This window comes from Heterodontus francisci, chromosome 6 (genome assembly GCF_036365525.1).
Source record: "Heterodontus francisci isolate sHetFra1 chromosome 6, sHetFra1.hap1, whole genome shotgun sequence".
Taxonomy (NCBI): domain Eukaryota; kingdom Metazoa; phylum Chordata; class Chondrichthyes; order Heterodontiformes; family Heterodontidae; genus Heterodontus; species Heterodontus francisci.
In genome coordinates, this window is record NC_090376.1 from 131,751,945 (window position 1) to 131,772,101 (window position 20,157).

General features: G+C 41.7%; 1 protein-coding gene across 11 annotated transcripts in view; it reads left to right on the top strand.

Moving 5' to 3' along the window:
• lmo7a (LIM domain 7a) overlaps positions 1-11,137 on the top strand; it is a 245,078-nt gene extending 233,941 nt beyond the window's left edge. For 9 of the 11 annotated variants that reach the window (XM_068034330.1, XM_068034327.1, XM_068034332.1 and 6 more), the window contains 6 exons: positions 100-258; positions 1,012-1,240; positions 3,474-3,716; positions 6,058-6,166; positions 7,554-7,656; positions 10,312-11,137. In XM_068034330.1, coding sequence (XP_067890431.1) covers positions 100-258; positions 1,012-1,240; positions 3,474-3,716; positions 6,058-6,166; positions 7,554-7,656; positions 10,312-10,334 — 866 coding nt within the window. In that variant the 3' untranslated portion in view covers positions 10,335-11,137. The remainder of the gene's footprint in view (positions 1-99; positions 259-1,011; positions 1,241-3,473; positions 3,717-6,057; positions 6,167-7,553; positions 7,657-10,311) is intronic. The other 2 variants (XM_068034329.1, XM_068034336.1) reach the window with 2 other exon arrangements.
• Positions 11,138-20,157: the final 9,020 nt, after the last annotated feature.

Sequence of the window (20,157 nt, forward strand, 5' to 3'; positions counted from 1 at the left end):
GACCTTTGCCTTTAATGTTTTGTTTGAACACACATTAAAAACATTATCCTTGCATGAGAGCTAATGGCCTGCTGTGTGCATATTTAAACATGCATTTAGGTGTAAATGTGAGACCAGTGGGTGGTGTAGCCCAGTGGCTGCTAGAGGAAGAACAACTACGCAGGCGTTGTGGGAAGACACAGTGCAAGACACGAGTTGAATTGGAAACTGAGAGGCTGAAAATCCTTAATCAGATGAAATATGCTGACCCAGAGAGAGGTGGGGAATACGCCCTCTGATCAGCAGCCAACCTTTACCATAATTCTTCTATCCTTCCAGTGATCAAACTAATTAACCCATTTTCAGCTCCACTTTAAACAACTGCTTCCATTTTAAAGCAATTTTTCTTGATAGGTACACTCTGCTCTACTTTGAAATGGAAATGTTTCTCAAATGAATCATCTTGCCAGTTGCATGCTAATCGTGTTTGTTTTCCCTTGATGTGCATGACACCTGCTGAATGTTTTGATGCAGCACTGCACTGATTTTTGGATGACCAAAATTTTAACATTAAATATGTTATTTGTTCATGGTAGTTGGCTGATCACTCTAACCATGACAATCGTGATTTTTATCCCCAGTTTGATTCTAATCTACTAATGGAGCAGATTTGTAGCTATGCTGATTTGAAAATTTAAATAACTTGTCTGAAAAGTTGCTCATTAAGCACAAAATGATTACTCTGCATTGATTCACATGATGTATGCTGATGACATAATTATGATGAAGAAAATGTTCTCCCAATTCATGCGCACAATTACGTAAATGTGTTTCAATACTGTGATGAGCTTGGGTTTGTTCATACTAAACCCCATCTGCTTGGAGTGTTATTTGCAATTGCAGGAGCCCCATCTTAACAATCACCTGGGATAATCCAAATTTTTCTAATAAATCCTGCATAGGATCTTAGCCTAATTGAAGTGCAGTGGCAAAACATTTGAACCATTAACGATTATTTGCATTGGTTGTTAGGTGATGTGAAGAGTAAAGTCCCGGATAGTATGTGGATTAAGAGTGAGTCTCAATCAAAAACTTCACAACAGAAAGAGCCACCGCTCTCCTATGCTGAGCAAGAGCGACAGAAAATCCTGCAAGAGATGCGGAGAACGACCCAGCTCCTAACTGACAATAGCTGGATCAGACAGCGTAGTGCCAGTGTTGTTAATAAGAATGCACCTAATAATTATGGATCAATGAAAAGGTATGAGCCATATCAAAGCAGCAGAAGTAGTAACACTCAATAATGCCATCCACTCTGTGTATTAATGATCCTGTGTCTGCACGCACTTCCTGTTATCAAACTTTTGTCGCATTTTTCCCTTTTAAAAATTCCTGTGTCCATTCTCAGGGAAGTGCCTATGTAATTTTTCACATTGTAATCACGCCCACCCTCAACATGGGGCATTGTGCTGCCTCTGTTTTGTATCTCTCAGTTCCTTAGCATGTACTGCAGCTAAACTCCGAGATTAGAAATACCTCTGACCTTTAAAAAAAAAAGCAATGAGTGTATGGCTTTAAAATGAAGACTGAATTAAGTCTCTGCTCACTGGTCCAACTATCACTTGCCCTTTAACTTGGTCTTAACTCCCCACATAAAGAGCAAAGTAGAAGTGGGAGCGGGTCAGCGATGGCACGGCACCCCTCCCTGCCTCCCTAACGATTTTCTGCCCCCACTTCCTAGCCCGTTCCTGGGTGGTTTGGGGGGCGGCAGCGTTAAATTCTGGCTATCGAGTCTTCTGGCTCATTCTGCTTGCTGGCTTTGCATTAACTGCTGTTTCCATGCAATACCACCCAAGAGATGGCTCCAGTGCCTTTGAAGATATTTGGGCAGCACAGTGGCGCAGTGGTTAGCACCGCAGCCTCACAGCTCCAGGGACCCGGGTTCAATTCTGGGAACTGCCTGTGCGGAGTTTGCAAGTTTTTTTTTTAAAGAGATACAGCACTGAAACAGGCCCTTCGGCCTACCGAGTCTGTGCTGACCATTAACCACCCATCTATACTAATCCTGCACTAATCCCATATTCCTACCACATCCCCACCTGTCCCTATATTTTCCCTACCACCTACCTATACTAGGGGCAATTTATAATGGCCAATTAACCTATCAACCTGCAAGTCTTTGGCATGTGGGAGGAAACCGGAGCACCCGGAGGAAACCCACGCTGACACAGGGAGAACTTGCAAACTCCACACAGGCAGTACCCAGAATTGAACCCGGATGGCTGGAGCTGTGTGGCTGCGGTGCTAACCACTGCGCCGCGCCTAAGTTCTCCCTGTGACCGCGTGGGTTTTCGCCGGGTGCTCTGGTTTCCTCCCACCGCCAAAGACTTGCAGGTGATAGGTAAATTGGCCATTGTAAATTGACCCTAGTGTAGGTAGGTTGTAGGGAATATGGGATTACTGTAGGGTTAGTATAAATGGGTGGTTGTTGGTCGGCACAGACTCGGTGGGCCAAAGGGCCTGTTTCAGTGCTGTATCTCTAATTTAAAAAAAAATATCTTGGAACAAAGAACTTTAAAGCTTTATTTTTCCTAATGGTATTTAGGTCGTCAGACTTTCACAGGAGTCCATATCAAAACAGTGTTTACACACAGAAATACAACTGCCAAGCGAACATGTGCTATAAATAGTCCCACAGGATGCTTGTAATTGGATGGAATGACTTAAACCAAAGCTTTAATCTGAGAGACAGGGCCTCAACCAAGAATCAGTGGCATTAATTGACAAATCAAGGATGGTAATGTAATTCTATGAAAACTCCATGCACAACAAGTCGTACAGAAATACATTCAGATGATCTCTTTTAGGGCAATAGTGCCCTAAAACAGCCTCCCCACCCACCCCCAAACCAAATACAAAACATTACACTTCTAAATAGCAGGACGTTTTCTTGCTTTGCTGCCAGAATTTTGTTGGGATATTCAGATGAAAGTGCCTTTATTGCATGCATCAGACATAGAGACTGTTTCTCAGCTATGGGATGGATGATTTAGAATTTTTTAAAAAGGTATTAAAGCAACAAAGTACAAGTAAAGCACTCTTTTAGAAGGAAAAAAGTAGCAAAACTGCCTTTTGCCACATTTTATTTGTAGTAGATACAAAAATACAAATAACAGAATTTTGATGGAAGCAGCTCAGGTGCTGCATTACCAATGTTGTGCAAAATGAATGTATTATGGGAAAGGGAGAAAAGAGAGCGAGCGAGGGCTGACCAATTGAATACCTCAAGATTGGTGCTACTTTGCAGCTCTCTGATCCTCCACACATTACCCAAGGGCAACTGAAATCTGACGTTGCCTAAAGCTTCTAATGGGGCTTTGCAAACATCATGATTACTAATAATACAATGGAAGCTGGTATAGTCCCAGTGTACTCAAAAATAACATTAAGCAACTCAGAAATATTGAGTTGTATTATGATTACTCTTGTTTCAGGGGTGAATCTTTAGATAACTTAGATTCCCCAAAGGCAAATTCCTGGGGATCAGTGTCTGAGCCAGTGCATTCCTCAGTGAAGGAATCCGTTCACTATCCAATCTCCACTTCAAACCGATCCTACATGCGCACTCCATCATTGACCTTGCCATCAAAATCTACGGGATCAGTTAGAACAGCATCATGGACCAAGAACCCTTCAGTTGCACCAACTACTCAGTCCCAGATATCTCAAAGCAACAGGTATGGCTTTGTACTTGATCATTTGGATGAAAATGGTATGCACTGTGTTGCTTGCGTATAATTCAGTGTGTTTTATATAATGTGCGAATGCAATAACTACTTCAGGAAAATTTTCTTTCGCAATAGTTCACTGATTCTTACCACATTTTACGCAGTTTTGTAAAACGGGTTGGGTGGTCTCCAATTTATATAATCATAAATAGGTGAAACATACATCTGTATACTCATCAATGTCACTAGTCCCCTTGTTAGCTCATTTTCTATTTCAAACTGTAATCTGAGATCTGAATGGAAATAATAGACTGTGATCAGCACTCTACATACACATCACAGGAACATAGGAACAGGAGGAGGCCATTTAGCCCCTCCAGCCTGCTCCATCATTCAGTGAGATCAAGGCTGATCTCCGACCGAACTTTATATACCCTCCATTGCCCCATATCCCTTAATACCTTTGGATAACAAAAATCTATCAATCTGTTTTAAAACTAACAATTGATCTAGTACCAATTGCTATTTGTGGCAGAGTGTTCCAAATTTCTACCACCCTTTGTGTGAAGAAGTGTTTCCTAATTTCACTCCTGAAATCTCTGGCTCTAATTTTTAGACTACACCCCTTAGTTCTAGACTTCCTAACCAGCAGAAATAGTTGCTCTCTATCTACCTTATCTGTTCTCCCAAATATCTTCAACGCTTTGATCAAATCACCCTTTAATCATCTTAATTTCAGGAAATGCAAACCAAGTTTCTGTAATTTTTCCTTGTAATTTAACCCTTGGTGTTCAGGTATCATTCTGGTACGCCTACACTGCACTCCCACCAAGGACAGTATATCTTTCCTCAGGCATGGTGCCCAGAACTGCTCACAGTACTCCAACTGTGATCTAACCAGGGCTTTTTCTAGCTGAAGCATAACTTCTAACCCCTTTGTATTCTAGTCATCTAGATATAAAGGCCAGCATTCCATTAGCCTTTTTGACTATTTTCTCTATCTGTTCATGACATTTTAACAGTTCCCAAGTCTCTTTGGACCTCCACTGTCTCTAGCTTTTCATCATTTAGCAAGAACTCTGTTCTATCCTTTTTAGATCCAAAGTGCATGACCTCACACTTACCTACATTGAAATCCATTTGCCACAGTTTTGCCCATTCACTAAATCTATTAGTATCGCTTTGTAATTTTATGCTTCCATCTACACTGCGTACGATGCCACCTATCTTTGTGTCATTGGATGTGCGGCATTCTATTCCTTCATCTAAGCAGTTAAATATGGTGAATAGTTAAGGCAACACTAGTCACCGTCTGCCAATAAGAGTACCTGGTCATTATCCCTACCCTTTGTCTCCTTCCACTCAGCCAATTTCCTAACTGGAACAATATTTTGCCTTCAATTCCATGAGCTTATGAGGTCTCTTATGAGGGGCTTTATCAAATGCCTTCTGGAAGTACATATACACGACATTCATATACATGGCATCTATAGACATTCCCCTGCCCACTACTTCATTAACCTCTGCAAAAAAATCAGTTGGGTTCGTCAGGCATGTCCTACCCTTTACAAATCCATGCTGGATCTCTCTGATTAGCTCAAAAATTTCAAGGTGTTGAAAATCACCGGACCAGAGGTTCCTCAAGAGACTGCAGGAATGCTGCCCATAAAATATCAGCTTTTAACCTGTGATTATCAAGATGTAATAGAGAGTGACTGAAAGACACTGATAAAGGTTATGCAAAGAAAAATCTACAGCTATTTTGGTAGAATTGCTGAAATCAAACATCAAGTAGCAGGATGTTGCCTCTTTATGTAAAAATAAAGCCTCAGCCTTAATAATAAAATACTGCGTTTGAATATGAATATATTGACACACTCTGAAATCAAACATATCAGAAATGCTCAGGAGTCAAAATGAAAATTTTCTCATCCATCTGAAAATACTCCAAGGCCGTTCCAATTTCTTTGCCACCTAAAAGTATATATCTTTAAAATATGTAAAAGTAGCCATTCCAAGTTTTTATTTGTGCTCCTTGTTTATGATGGTCACATTTTCTTTGTGCAGTGTGTTTTGTTGGTTTGTCTTGTTGTAAAGATTTCCTGTACAATTGTTTCTCATGAAATCTTGAGGCCACCGAAGGCTGATGGAAGGACATCTACAGTTTAGTCTCCGACTACGTGACCAGCTCAAGGATCCTAGTTTTAGTGCTGGGCTTGTATCTCTACAATTTATGTTGATCATAAAGATCCAACAACTTGATGGCTTCAACACCCCACAGGATTAGTAAAATAATTCTTGTGCCTGTATAGCATTTATATAGTTGGTCCCCTTTTTGTTCTGTATCCAGGTCAATAAGTGGAAAGAAGATCTGTTCATACTGTGATAGCACTCTGGGCAAAGGAGCTGCCATGATCATCGAGTCTCTTGGTCTTTGTTATCATTTACATTGTTTTAAGGTGAGGCTAGGGACCAGCTATGAGAAAGGCTAAGTGATGCTTAGGGATGTCTGCTGAGGACATGCATGCTTGCTTAGAGCTTTACCGGTAAACTCTGTATGAATATTTTAACTCTGCATGAATCCATGCAGCCATTTTACTCAAAGATGCACAGTAATTATTGCAAAGGTGATTTTGGAAGAAAAATAATTAATTGCTTAGTTTGCTTTTTTGGACTTGAATTCTGCATGGCTTCGGCAGCTGCTATGGAAGCATCTTAGTACCATACTAACCTGGGGCAACTTGTGCCAACATTTTATAACCATAACTTTGATTCTGTTTCAGATTGGCATAATTCACAACTTCCTGCTTACACTTCTATCATAATTGACAGCTTTTGAATTTCAGCTAAATTGGAAGGCACATGCTTCATCACCATTTATGGTTTATATTCGCACAGATCTGTACTTTATAATTTAACCATTGCCATTTAACTATTTTTTGTTCTTCCTGCCAGTGTCTGTATCTTCACTCCCTACTAATGCTTGTATTTTCACATTCATTAACACATCGGTACTTCCCAGCGAAGAGTGACTTGACTATATAGCTTCTTTAATGCATCAGTGATCTATGTAGTCATTAAAGAGACAGTATGACTTTTTTAAGACCACTTTGCTTGATGTGAACATCTTCTTGATGTGTTTTGTTTTATGCATGCCCAGGCTCATTAAATGTCATTTTATTTGGCTGAGTTTTAATACTTGTAGTATTTTTCCTTACAGGACCCATTGTGCCTTAGTCAAAAATGCTATGATGCATTTCTTGTTCACAAGCCTTTGCTAATTCCATTGAACTTGATCACAAGATGATAATGCTAGAGGGTACCTCCTAGAATCCCTATTTTTGTACATTGTCCCTCCCTTAATCTTGCTGACTTTCCTACTAAAATTGAGAATTTGTGACCTTTTTTGCACATTTCGTGTCTATAAAGCTAAAGGTACCTTTAAATTATTTACATCGTGTACCCTTTCTGTTGGCTTGCCCAGCTACAAATGTTGCCACCTGAGTGGGTGGGCAGGTAACTTACTTGAGTCTCCCCCAGACCATTGAACAACTAGGAGGGAAGCAGTTGTCTTGAAGGAACTGAATTGTTTGATGTTCTGTCACCCAGCGAGCTGCCTAGTTATGGCTTAATGCTTGTGTATGGGGGAGAAGCTGTGACCCATCTTTCTGTTCTTCAGCCAATTATTACTCTCTCATTCTGTCTTGAAGATGTAAAGAACTAAATTCTGTCCGAGTAGGTCAATGAAAAGACTTGCTGCCTCTTTGACTTCATTCCTTTCTTTAAATTTCAACAGTTGTATAATATCTTGGAAGATCTAAGTAAATAGTCTTGTTTTGTGCACAGTGTACCTCGTGCAGCGTCGACCTTGGGGGTACAGAATCCGGAGCAGAAGTCCGAGTACGGAACAACAGACTCTACTGTAATGCCTGCTACATCCAGTTCAAAGGTAGATAGAAGTTCAAAAGCAGCATCCCAGAATCTGCTGTGAGATGATCATTAAGCTTGAGCATGATCATTGAAACCAAGCGTGACTATCACCCCTCCTTAATGAACCCTATCAACGCAGGTCCCATTTCCTGTAATTGAAAAATCTTGTGTAACATTTTTCCTCCACCTCCCTCAGTGCTTTGTTTTATTGATCTCGCCTTTGTTTGCCTGACCTCTCATTGCTTTCAGTTTCTATCAGCTTTTTTCCCGTGCTGCTTTGTGACTCACTTTTTTTCCAGTAGAGCTAAGGTTGTCCACAGGAACAGAAGCAGGCAGGGCAATTATAGAACTAAGATAGCTAGGATTGATTTAGTCATGGTGGGTATTTATAGGATCATACAATCATAGGAAATAGGAGCAGGAGTAGGCCATTTGGCCCATTGAGCCTGCTGCACCATTCAATTAGATCATGGCTGATCATCTACCTCTATGCCATTTTTCCCCACTATCCCTGTTTCCCTTGATGTCATCAGTATCCAGAAATCTATCAATTTCTGTCTTGAACATGCTCAATGATTGAGCTTCCACAGCCTCTGGGGTAGAGAATTCCAAAGATTCACCACCCTCTGAGTAAAGAAATTCATCCTCATCTCAGTCTTAAATGACCTGCCCTTTATTCTGAGACTGTGTCCCCTGGTTCTAGACTCACCAGCCAGAGGAAACATCCTATCCACATCTACCCTGTTATGCCCAGTAAAAATTTTGTAAGTTTCAATGAGATCATCTCTCGTTCTTCGAAACTCTAGAGAATACAAGCCCAGTTTTTGCAAACTCTCCTCATAAGACCATCCCGCCATCCCAGGGATTAGTCTGGCAAACCACCGTTGCACTCCATCTATGGCATGTATATCCTTCCTTATATAAGGAGACCAAAACTGTACACAATGCTCCAGTTGCAGTCTCACCAAGGCTTTATAAAATTGCAGCAATACATCTTTACTCCTGTACTTAAATTCCCTTGCAATGAAGGCCAACATACCATTTGCCGCCTTAATTGCTTGCTGCACCTGCATGCTAGCTTTTAGTGGCTCATGAACAAGGACACCCAGGTCTCTTTCGATGTCAACACTTCTCAACCTCTCACCAGTTAAGAAATACTCTCTCTCAGTTTTTTCTACCAAAGTGGAACACTTCACACTTATTCACATTATATTCCATCTGCTATTTTCTTACCCTTTGCTTAGCCTGCCCAAATCAGAAGAAGAAAGAAAAGATTTGCATTTATATAGCACCTTTCATCACCATAGGACGTCCCAAAGTGCTTTACAGCCAATGAAGTACTTGTGAAGTGTAGTCACTGTTGTAATGTAGGAAACACATGAAATGTCGGAAAATTTGGGAAGTTGCTGGGACTGGATTAACGAACCAAGGGCGTCTCTTATAGAACATATTACATGTCCATTCCCACGCAGACCACTATTCGTGATAACTTTCTGTGGAGGACATGATGTGAAACAGGGATGGCTGAGAATCATCCCACAGAGAGTGCTTTATAGTGTTGAGGTTTTATTTACCCAGTTCGAATATTTAGACACTTGGATAACTGTTTGGGCGGCATCTGTATTTAAAGGTCGTCGCGGTAGTTTTGAGTTATTCCTGAAGTCTGATATATTCTTTTCTCCCAAAGGGTATTTACTTCCCTTTTCCCTTTCTTGAGTCACGTTGTGTCATGCTGAATTCCTAAATGTAGCTTGTTTCTTGGCCTCTGCTGGTATTACTGTGAAACTGTCCTCCAGGAAGCAGACAAACAGTTCACAGTGATACTCTCTCACCAATTTTACTTCTCTATGGGGAAGCAACTGATATTTGCCTCCCTCCCCACAGCTGCATGACAGAGATCAGAGATGTATATAAAGATTCACAAAAATTTAAGTTCCCTTTTTGAATCTGAGAGCAAAATGTTAATATGTTTTTTGTAGAGTTGTGTTCGAATTGCTCCTCATTTGTTCAACCTTCACATAGAGGTAAGAATGACCAGTTATGCAGTAGGAGAAAATCACAAGGTACACTTCACTTGAAAACTTGTTGCAGTTAACTTGAACAGGCAATATTTCTTCATTCTGCATTTACAGGCCTTGTTCTGAACCCTGTCCTCAGCTTTGTTCAACAAGCCAATGTCTAAATTTTGATAGTGCACCTCCTTATTTTTGTCTAGAATGGTACAGGTCATAGGGTAAAGCTAGTGCTCACTTTTTTTTCATACAGTGGCTGCTACTTAGGCTCAGTTACAAAGCCATCTTCAAGCTACTTGGAGAAATTTATATGTTTTGAATGTTCACTTAAAAGTTCACGACAATAAAATGCATTTGTTACTGATTAAGCTAGCCTAAATCCACAAGTCTTAATAGAATTCACATCTAGGTTTCTTTGCTATTATGGTATTCTTGAATAGCACTATGAGTATACTTCCCAAAATCTAAATACAAATCAGCCCTGGGAATCCTCCAGTGTTAAGTTGCAAAGTGTTTTCTGTGACCTATTGACCATTTTCCAAAATGCAAGGCAGATTGGCTATTTCAGGACTCTTGTTTTCTTTCTGGTTTATAAGAGGCTGATAAAAAGATTGTTGACATTCAATAGCTTTGATCCATTGTGTTAATTTTTTTTAAAACAGCTGGACAGCCCATGCCCATTTGAGGAGACTCCAGGCAATGCAAAGATGCTGCTACACATAGAAGAGGGAGAGGAACTTGGGTCAACACTATAACTTAGATGTTCCACATGAATGAGAAAACTAAATTTTTTTTGATGGTCAGAGTGCATCAAATAATGAGACCTATTTGAAATATTAATGTAAAACTTTTATAACAATTGAATTGAAAATGGGGTGACTACTCGATCAAACAACAACCTTAAATTTGTTTTCTTGTGAACTTGGCATGTACAGTAGATAAGGGAATGCATGGTGTATTATACAGAATGTGTATTAGTGATTTATAACTTTCCATTTATTTATCGAGCTGATCTGTTGGTGAATGCTGCAAGGAAGCTAACTTTGCCATTGTGTTCATATTGCTTCTCATAAAGCACAGATTATGATGGTTTATATGAAAGTATTCTATTCAAAATTTATCTGCCTTGAAACTTTGGTAGATCTGTCATGTAAGAACTTCCACGTTGCAGTAAATTATCTTAGCACAATTTTTTGCTATCTGCATTCCCATTGTGTTTCTTTTGGATGGGCAACTATGGAAAAGCTTAATTTTTCTAAAATGAGGGACAGGTTAAATATGACCAGGCATGCATGTATTTTAAATGTACAGACCACGGACTTTAAGGAGCTTTGAAGATGTAAAATCAAAATCTGTGTGATTTTCTCTTGGCTTTGTGGAACTGATGGATATCAGGTTAAATATTTTGCAAAAAATACTATAAAAGAAAAAAAATCATTCATTTTTGTGTTGACTTACGTTTATAAATAAAAGAAATAAATCTTCCAATCATGTCCTTGGTTTTAATATTTGCAATCACCAGATATATCTACATGTTCGAAGTATGTACCCAGGAAAGGCTTTGTATACTGACAGATGAGGAAACTTGGCATTATTTTGTTTTAAAATTTGAAGGGATAATGTGAGAAATTGAGAATATTCTGTCTAAACTGGAACCTGGTAAGCATTTGTGCACAGGAGGAAGTGAGAAAACATGGAACTATAGGCCATTAAGCCTGTTAGGGATGGGATAACATAATAATATGATTGGACAGAGTCAATATGGATTTATGAAAAGGAAATGGTTTGATGGAACTAGCAGGATGGATAAGAGGGAACCAGTGGATGCATTTGGGTTTTCAGAAGCATTCAGTAAGGTGCCTTACAGATTATTACATAAAATTAGGGCTGATGGGATTGGGGGTAATTATTAGCATGGATTGAGGTTTGGTTAATGGACAGAAAATAGAGAGTAGGAATAAACGGGTCATTTTTGTGTTGGCAGGCTGGAACTAATGGTTTGTGGCTTGGCCCTCAGCTGTTTACAATCTATATCAATAACTTAGATGAGGGGACTGAATATAATATATCCAAGTTTACTGATGATACAAAGTTAGGAGGTAAGTCAGGTGTAAAGAGGGCACACGGAGCCTGCAAAAGAATTTAGTCAGGTTAAGCGAGTGGGCAAGAATGGAACATAATGTGGAGAGTTGTGAAGTTATCCACTTTGCTGGGAAAAATAGAAATGCAGAATAGTTTTTTAAATGGTGAGAGCCTGGGAAATGTTGGTATTCAGAGGGACCTGGGTGTCCTTGTACATGAATCACAGAATGTTAACATGTAGATACAGCAAGCAATTAGGAATGCAAATGATATATTAGTCTATATTACAAAAGGATCAGAATATAAGAGTGAAGAAGTTTTACTGCAATTTTATAGGGCCTTGGTGAGACCACAGCTGGAATACGGTCTGAGAGGGAGTGCAATATAGGCTTATTAGACTGATTCTTCTGATGAGGGGATTGTCCTATGAAGAGAGATTGAGTAGACTAGTCCTATATTCCCTGGAGTTTAGAGAATGGAAGTTGATCTAATTGAAACATATAAAACAATTAAGGTGTTTGACAGGGTAGATGCAGAGAGGATGTTTCCACTGGCTGGTGAGTCTAGAACTAGGGGGCATAGTCTCCGGATAAGGGGACAGCTATTTAAGACTGAGATGAGAATTTTTTTTCATTCAAAGGATTGTGATTCTTTGGAATTCTCTACCCCAGAGAGCTGTGGATGCTCTGTCATTGAGCATGTTCAAGACAGAGAGTGATAGAGTTTTGGGTACTAAGTGAATCGGTGTTTATGGTGGTAGTGTGGGATGGTGAAACTGAGGTAGATCAGCCCTGATCTGATTGAATGGTGGAGCAGGCTTGAAGGGCCACATGATCTACTCTTATTTCTTATGTTCTTTCCTGTCAGACATTAGTGGATTATACCTGATTTCTGAAGCAGCTTACATATTTCCTTGAATAGTCTCAGTGGTGGTTAGAAAAAGTCTCAGCACTGTAGTTTAATTGGTATGCAATTAACAAACTGACAAGTCCCTGATTCTCATCAACCTGATAGACTCCTGTGAAGTTTTACAAGCTCAAGTTGAATTTTAAAGAACACAGCGAAGGTAAGATATTCTCAGCTAATTCGGGCTGAGACTCAGTAACTGAGCATATGCATATTTAGAAAATGAAGTATGAGTTTTAGTGGAGCTTCATAATTTATAATTTGTGAATTGAGTGAGTTTTTAACCATGTCCAAGCAAGTAGGAAGCTGTCTTAAACTATACCTATATGCACCATTTTATCTTATGTATTTCAAACAATGCCACCTTGTTTGTTAATTGCAACAATTATTACAACCAATTAATATTTTTGTTTAGTTACCTTTGTGCAAATATCCTATTGCACATACTATAATTTTTATTGTTCAAGTTGCTGTTTAACTTTGAGATCCCTTTAGCATGGTCTCTAAAATTCACTGGTGTAGATACTTCAAAGCTTAATATGTAGCTTTAGTTTGCTTCGTGAGTTTTCATTTCCTGTAGAGAGGTGTACTTTATTTTTCAGTGGGTTTGTTTGAGACCCTTGTGTTACATTTTGGAACTTCGTTGCAGGAGGCAGATGATGAGTGACTCCTTGAAAGCCCCGATCTAATCAGTCCACCGATTTATCCTAGTTGGACCCCTGTCTTTCTCAGGTAGAGTCTGCCCAGCAGCCATTTGAGCTTCCACCAAAGCTGCAAGACTTCCTTTGTGAGAGCCTGGCTGCAGCATGTCTGGGGATAACCGGACTTTGCAGGGTAGATTGCAGAATCTGCAGTGCTGAATCCAGTCAAGATGGCAAAGTAGATCAGTTCAAGAAGACAACTGATCTGGTGGAAATCAGTAATTATAATGATTGAGATGAGTTAGTTACACACAGTGACAAGGCAGTAAGCATACAAAAGATGGATATTCCACCCCCCCCAGTAATTTGAGGAACTGACGATCTTACTTTGAAACTGTCCATTCCTTGCTTCTGTTCTGCCTTTCCCTTAAGTCAGTTCTTTATATACCTTCAATTCCAAGTGGCATCCACATGACTGATGTCATCTGCCCTTAGCCAATCAGTGACACTAGCTCATTTAACCCATGTGTGGATGTGCTTCCATCTTGTTTCTCCCTGGCTCTTTTCAGCTGTTTTCCAGCAGACACTGCTTAAAACAAACTGAAATTGGTCAGTTTAGGATGACAACACCACCCAGGTTGGAAGCAAACATCTCCAAGCTTTCAGCCCCAGTGCTGAAACTCTTTGGCAAGCCTTCCAATATAACATCAACTTGTATTTATCACATTTGCCCCCCCCCTCCAGCCTCCCCTTCCTCTCCAATGTCCTTTGAATATGTTGTTGCCTCTCATCTTTCCCAGAACTCCATGTTTGAATCCCTCCAATCAAGTGTTTGCTTCTGCCACAGTACCGAAAGACCGCTCGTCAAAGTCACAAATGACATCTTATGTGACTGTGACAAAGGTAAACTTTCCCTCCTCATCTTTCTCCACCTGTCTGCAGCATTTGACACGGTTGACCACACCAACCTCCTCCAAAGCCTCTGCACCATTGTACAATTGAGTGGGACTGCACACACCGGGTTCCATTCTTGCTCCTGACCTCATTACAACCTTGGTCCAAACATGGACAAAAGAGCTGAACTCCAGGGGTGATGTGAGAGTGACTGCCCTTGACATCAAGGCAACATTTGACTGAGTGTGGCATCAAGGAGCCCTAGCAAAACTGGTCAATGGGAATCAGGTGGAAAAATCTCCACTGGTTAGAGACATACCTAGCACAAAGGAAGATGGTTGTGGTTGTTGGAGACCAATTATCTCAGTGCCAGGACATCACTGCAGGAGTTCCTCAGGATAGTGTCCTGGGCCCAATCATCATCAGTTGCTTCATTAATGACCTTCCCTCCATCATAAAGTCAGAAGTGGGGATGTTTGCTGATGATTGTACAATGTTCAGTACCATTCTCAACTCCTCAGATACTGAAGCAGTCAGTGTCCATATGCAGCACGACCTGGGCAACATTCAGGTTTGGGCTGATAAGTGGCAAGTAACATTCACACCACAGAAGTGCCAGGCAATGACTATCTCTAACAAGGGAAAATCTAACCATCTCCTCTTGATATTCAATGGCAATACCATCACTGAATCCCCCACTATCAACATCCTGGGGGTTACCATTGACCGGAAACTGGACTGGTGCAGCCACATAAATTATGTGGCTACAAGAGCAGATTCGAGGCTGGGATTTCTGCAGTGAGTAACCCACCTCCTGACCCCTCAAAGCCTGTCCACCATCTACAAGGCACAAGTCAGGAGTGTGATGGAATACTCTCCACTTTCCTGGATGAGCGGCTCCAACAACACTCAGGAAGCTTGCCACCATCCAGGACAAAGCAGCCTGCTTGATCACCACCCTACTTAAACATTCACTCCCTCCATCACCGACGCACAGTGGCAGCAGTGTGTACCATCTACAAGATGCAATGCAGCAGTTCGCCAAGCCTCCTTCCACAGCACATTCCAAACCCATGACCTCTTCCATCTAGAAGGACAAAGGCAGCAGATACATGGGAACACCATCTGAAAGTTCCCCTCCAAGCCACATGTCATCCTGACTTAGATATATATTGCAGTTCCTTTACTGTTGCTGGATCAATAATCTGGAATCCCCTCTATAACAGCACTGTGGGTGTACCCCACCAGATCGACTGCAGCTGGTCAAGAAGGCAGCTCACTACCACCACCTCAAGGGCAATTCAGGATGGGAAACAAATGCTGGCCTTTCCAGTGATGCCCACATCCTATGAAAATGAATAATAAAAAGGCTGTCTCAGTGTTCGTTGTCCAATTAAGGACGGTGGGTGGGTTGTGTAGGTGGGAAGGCCAATCAGACGCCCAATGCTGTGGTAAATACAAGTTGTTTTTGCTTATATAGCACATCCAACATAATGAAACCTCCCAAAGCACTTCACAGGACAGTTATCAAACAAAATAACCAAGCCACATAAGGAGATATTAGGACAGATGACCAAAAGCTTGGGCAAAGAGGTAGGTTTTAAGGAGCATCTTAAAGGAGGAGAGTGCAATGGAGAGGCTCTGGGAGGGAATTAGAGCTTGGGTCATCAGCAGCTGAAGGCACGGCTGCCAATGCTGCAGTAGTTAAAATTGATAAAACTTTGTACAACTGCTGGTGTAAGGTAAGCAGTTTGCTTTTCACGGCTGGGTTCCTGAAGCCATCATCTCTGTCCTGCTCAGCAAAGCTGAGAGAGGTCTTTGCCCCACAGTGTACTCTCTCCTGGGCTGTTCCTGTCACCAGTAACTGTTCCTGCTCACTCACGCTTGGTGTTCACTATCTAACCCAATGTCTGTGCTGGTGCTTCGGAGGGATGGAGCACATGACAGTGCATGTTCAGGGTGATGGTGCTCCTCCAAGATGCCCTTTTAGGAGCCTCTTGCTGCAGAGAAGAGCCTTGGCATTAGGGAGGGAGGGGTGGTGTGCCAAAAAGATGCCAGCATAGGCAGGCTGAAGCTGGGGCAGTCCAATGATTTGTTACGATCAGGTGAGGAAGAGGTCTGGGGCTCCCCTCTCAACCTTTTTCTAGTTTGGCCATAACAGGGTTTAACTTTTTAAAAACTCTGTTTTTAGCTTCCACTAAGTGAGTCCTTACTTATTTCTAATTGTAATTGTAAAGGAATCTGACAGGTTTTCTCAGGTTTAAACAAGAAAGGTGTAAGTTTATTAACCTTAAAACTCTAACTCAGTTAAAACTACTGAAAATATGTGACACAACCATGCTAACATGCATATGCAATAAACAAACACACAAATAGCTAGAGGAGGAGAAAGAATTAAAGGGGGGACGTTTTGAAATAGTAGATGGAATTCAGTTTCTGGTTTTGGGTTGGATGTAGAGTCTTCGATTGAAGTTAAGTTTTGCAGTTCTCGTTGCGGCCCAGTGCACACTTTCAAACTTGTTTCACTGGTACCAGAAGACTACTGTCTTAAAGCGTAAGTTACTTCCGTGGGTCCCTGGAACTTTGTGAGAGAGAGAGATACCTTGCTTTTCTTTTGTCTTCAAAAGCAGTCTGCCTCAAAACTTTACTGTGAGCACAGTTCAACAATTCAGAGGTTGGCCAGCAGGTTAGTCATGTGACTAGCTTTTTGTTTGAAACAGCATCACCTGCGAGGTTTCTTGATTCTTCAAAGGTCACCAGACACACTCAATGGGGTGGGGGTGGTGGGGTGGAATGTTGGCTTTTACACAGATAATGACTCTCAATGTCTTTTGATCATCACTATTGACAAAACCCATCTGGCTAATTGAATCAGGGAGCATTCCCATTATCTCTCTGGGCAACTGTCTCTCAGAATGCAAATATGTAGCCATGTTTTCAGCCACTGCTCTGTGGTTCTTTTTAAACAAGTTATGTTCAATGTCCAATAAGCATTCAAATAGTGTTCCATATGATGAAATTAACACGTTTCCATTTGGCAAATGTGGTTTCCGTCACGCATCCACATCCAGCCGAATGAAATGCAACATTAGGGATAGCATTTTGTTATAAATTAGAAGGAAGAGAAAGTACAGGAAAACACACATGCATTTCTCTCATTCATTCTCATCATTCAGAAATCTTAAAATTGTTACAGCCTGCCTTTCCCTTGTAGCAGTGCTGCTTTAAACTGCCCCTTTTCCCTTGAGGTGGGTCTGAGATGGTTCTGTGTTGCCCAAGGGGTTTAAAGTTTCTTCACTATCAGCGTGCAATATGTTGGGAATGGGCATCCCCAAAAAATGTGATTTTTGGGGAGTTTTGCAGTTTGCACACTTCCAGGATTGTCTAGGGTGCCTTTGTTCCTGTTGAGGTCTGCGGGGAGATGGTAAGATTTAATTAGCCCTGGTTTTGAGTTCTGATCATGGGAGTCGGCAGTGGATGGAGTCACTCTGATCTCTCAGTGCTGTGATGAGTCATGCAAATGCTTTTCACTTGTTTCTCTTTCCTCCTGACTGTGGGGGTGGAGGGGAGGGGGGGGGGGGGGGTGGAATTCTTTGCTACCCTTCCCTTTGTCCTCTGGAACATTCCTGCTGACAGGTATTTGTCCAGATTCTACTGCACTCCCCTGCGACACTTCGACTAGGTGAGGCATCACCCTCTCTGTTTGTCGGCTCTCTTGAGAACTTACTTTTCCCTGCAGGTTTCTGTAAATGCTGTTGGCAACTCTGGTGGGGTGCTTCTGGTGTCTGCATTTGCATAGGAGGATGTGGGGTCTAATTTTACCAATATTTCGGGGTTGGCTAACCAGACGGTAAGGGTTTTAATTTGGGAATCCTCCTGGACATCCTTTAACCTGTCCTTTTTGTCCCTTTCCTCTCTAACTTTTTGCCAGCCATATGCCTATCTGTCCTCTTTTGTTCTCGGCAGGGGTCCCTTACAATTCACCAGCCCTCTGCTGGAGGATTTCTCAAAAGCCGATACAGTACCTAGGGGTGTAGATTTCACTACAGGTTGGGAATTCCCTTCAACCTGGCACATGTGGCAATTCCTACAGTACTCCACCACATCTTTGTGGAGTTTTGGCCAGTCAAACAGCTGTCCTATGCAGGCTTTGGTTTTTCATATACTGACATGTGCAGCCACTGTAATCTCATGGGCCATTCTTAATATTTCTTTCTGGTACCTCTGTGGCACCACTAACTGGTGAACCACTGTCCACTTTGTCCTCAGGTCTGTGAGGAGAACTCCATTTCCTCATCAGTACCTCATTCTTTAAATAGTAGCAATCAGGGACTCTGCTTCACTTTCAGACTGGGCAGCCTGTGCTAACTCTCTCAATACTGGGTCAGCTTGGGAAGATCCATTTAAACAATTCCCTGGATCCTCTAACTTTCCAAAGAAAGTTTCAGATAGGCAGACCTCATGGTCATCTGCCTGCAGTGCCAATTCAGTCTCCTCTGGGGGAGCTGGTTTGGTCATGGCCTGATTCACTGCACATTCAGAGGAACTGCAAGGGACCGTCTCCTTCCACTGCCCTGTCTCTCTGACCTCCTGCGGTCTCTCTGTCACTACTGCGGAAGCTACCACCTTCGTCCCCGCGAGATGATTACCTAGGAGCAGGTCAACCCTGTCCACAGACAAACTAAGGAAAATCCCTACAGTCACCAGTCCCAAAACTAGGTCGCACTCCAAGTGGACCCGGTGTAAAGGTACAGGCACACACAGCCCTCCAATACCATTCGCCACCATTCTGATATTTACTGCACTCTCTGGAGGAAAGTTCAGGCCTTTTCCCAGTAAAAGGGACCTAGTAGTCCCTGTGTCCTTGAGGATTACTATGGGCTTGCTTGCCCCACTCGAGGTGTATGAGGTTACTCTCCCTTCAGACACAAAATCCTGATTATCTTCAGAGATCCTATTAAATTTTCCTGCACCCGCAGCAGTATGTTTTCTGGGTCTTACTATTGTGGCAGTTAAAGCCACAGCTTGTTCTGCTGTGCTTTCCATCAGGGTCCCTTCTCCTTCACTGAGTTGTTGTGCCCTGATAAACCCTACAGACTTTCCCTGTAGTTTTCAGCAGTCAGCTCTTATTACAATGGAAGCACACAAGTCTCCGGGTCTCACTCCTACTTACAGCACTATCCTTTTTGGCTGGAGGGAGGGCCCCCTGTGTCTCCTACTTTTCTTTCTCTCCCAGGACTGCTTGGACTCCTATCACCTTCCCACCCTTTGTCCTTTTTGGATTTGTGGGGATGACTAGGAAAGGTTTTCCCCTGGGTAACCAACTTATATATTAGAGCAAACTCATCAGCCAGAACTGCAGCTTACCTTGCTCTATGTACTTTTTGTTCCTCCACATGGGTCTTTATGGAGAGGGAGAGAGAGTTTTTAAATTCCACTAGCAAAATCACCCCTCTGAGGTTTTCATAGCTGGGCTGCACTTTAAGAACCCTCAACCACTGGTCAAAAGCCAGCTGCTTACTTCTCTCAAACTCCAAAGTAAGTTTGATCAGTCTATTTCTTAAGGGTTCTAAACCTCTGGCGGTAGGCTTCCGGTACTAGCTCATATGCCCAGAGGATAGCATTTTTAGTTTGTTCGTAATTTGATGAACTCTCATCTGGCAACGGGGAATAAACCTCATGGGCTTTTCCGGTTAGCTTACTTTGCAACAGAACAGTCCAACTCTCAGCTGGCTATTTTAGCTGCATTGCAAGTTTTTCAAAAGATACAAACAATGCTTCCATGTTTCCCTCATTGAATTTTGGAATCAGTTGGGAAAATTTAAAAATTTAGTACACAGCCCTGCACCGCTTGTAATTTCCATGCTTTCACTGGGATTACTCTGTCACCCCCTAGTTAACTTAAGCTACCTCAACTCTCTTTCCTCCCGTTCCTTCTGGAAATTTCTTTCTCTCTCCTGTCTTTCTCTCTCTCTCTCTCTCTCT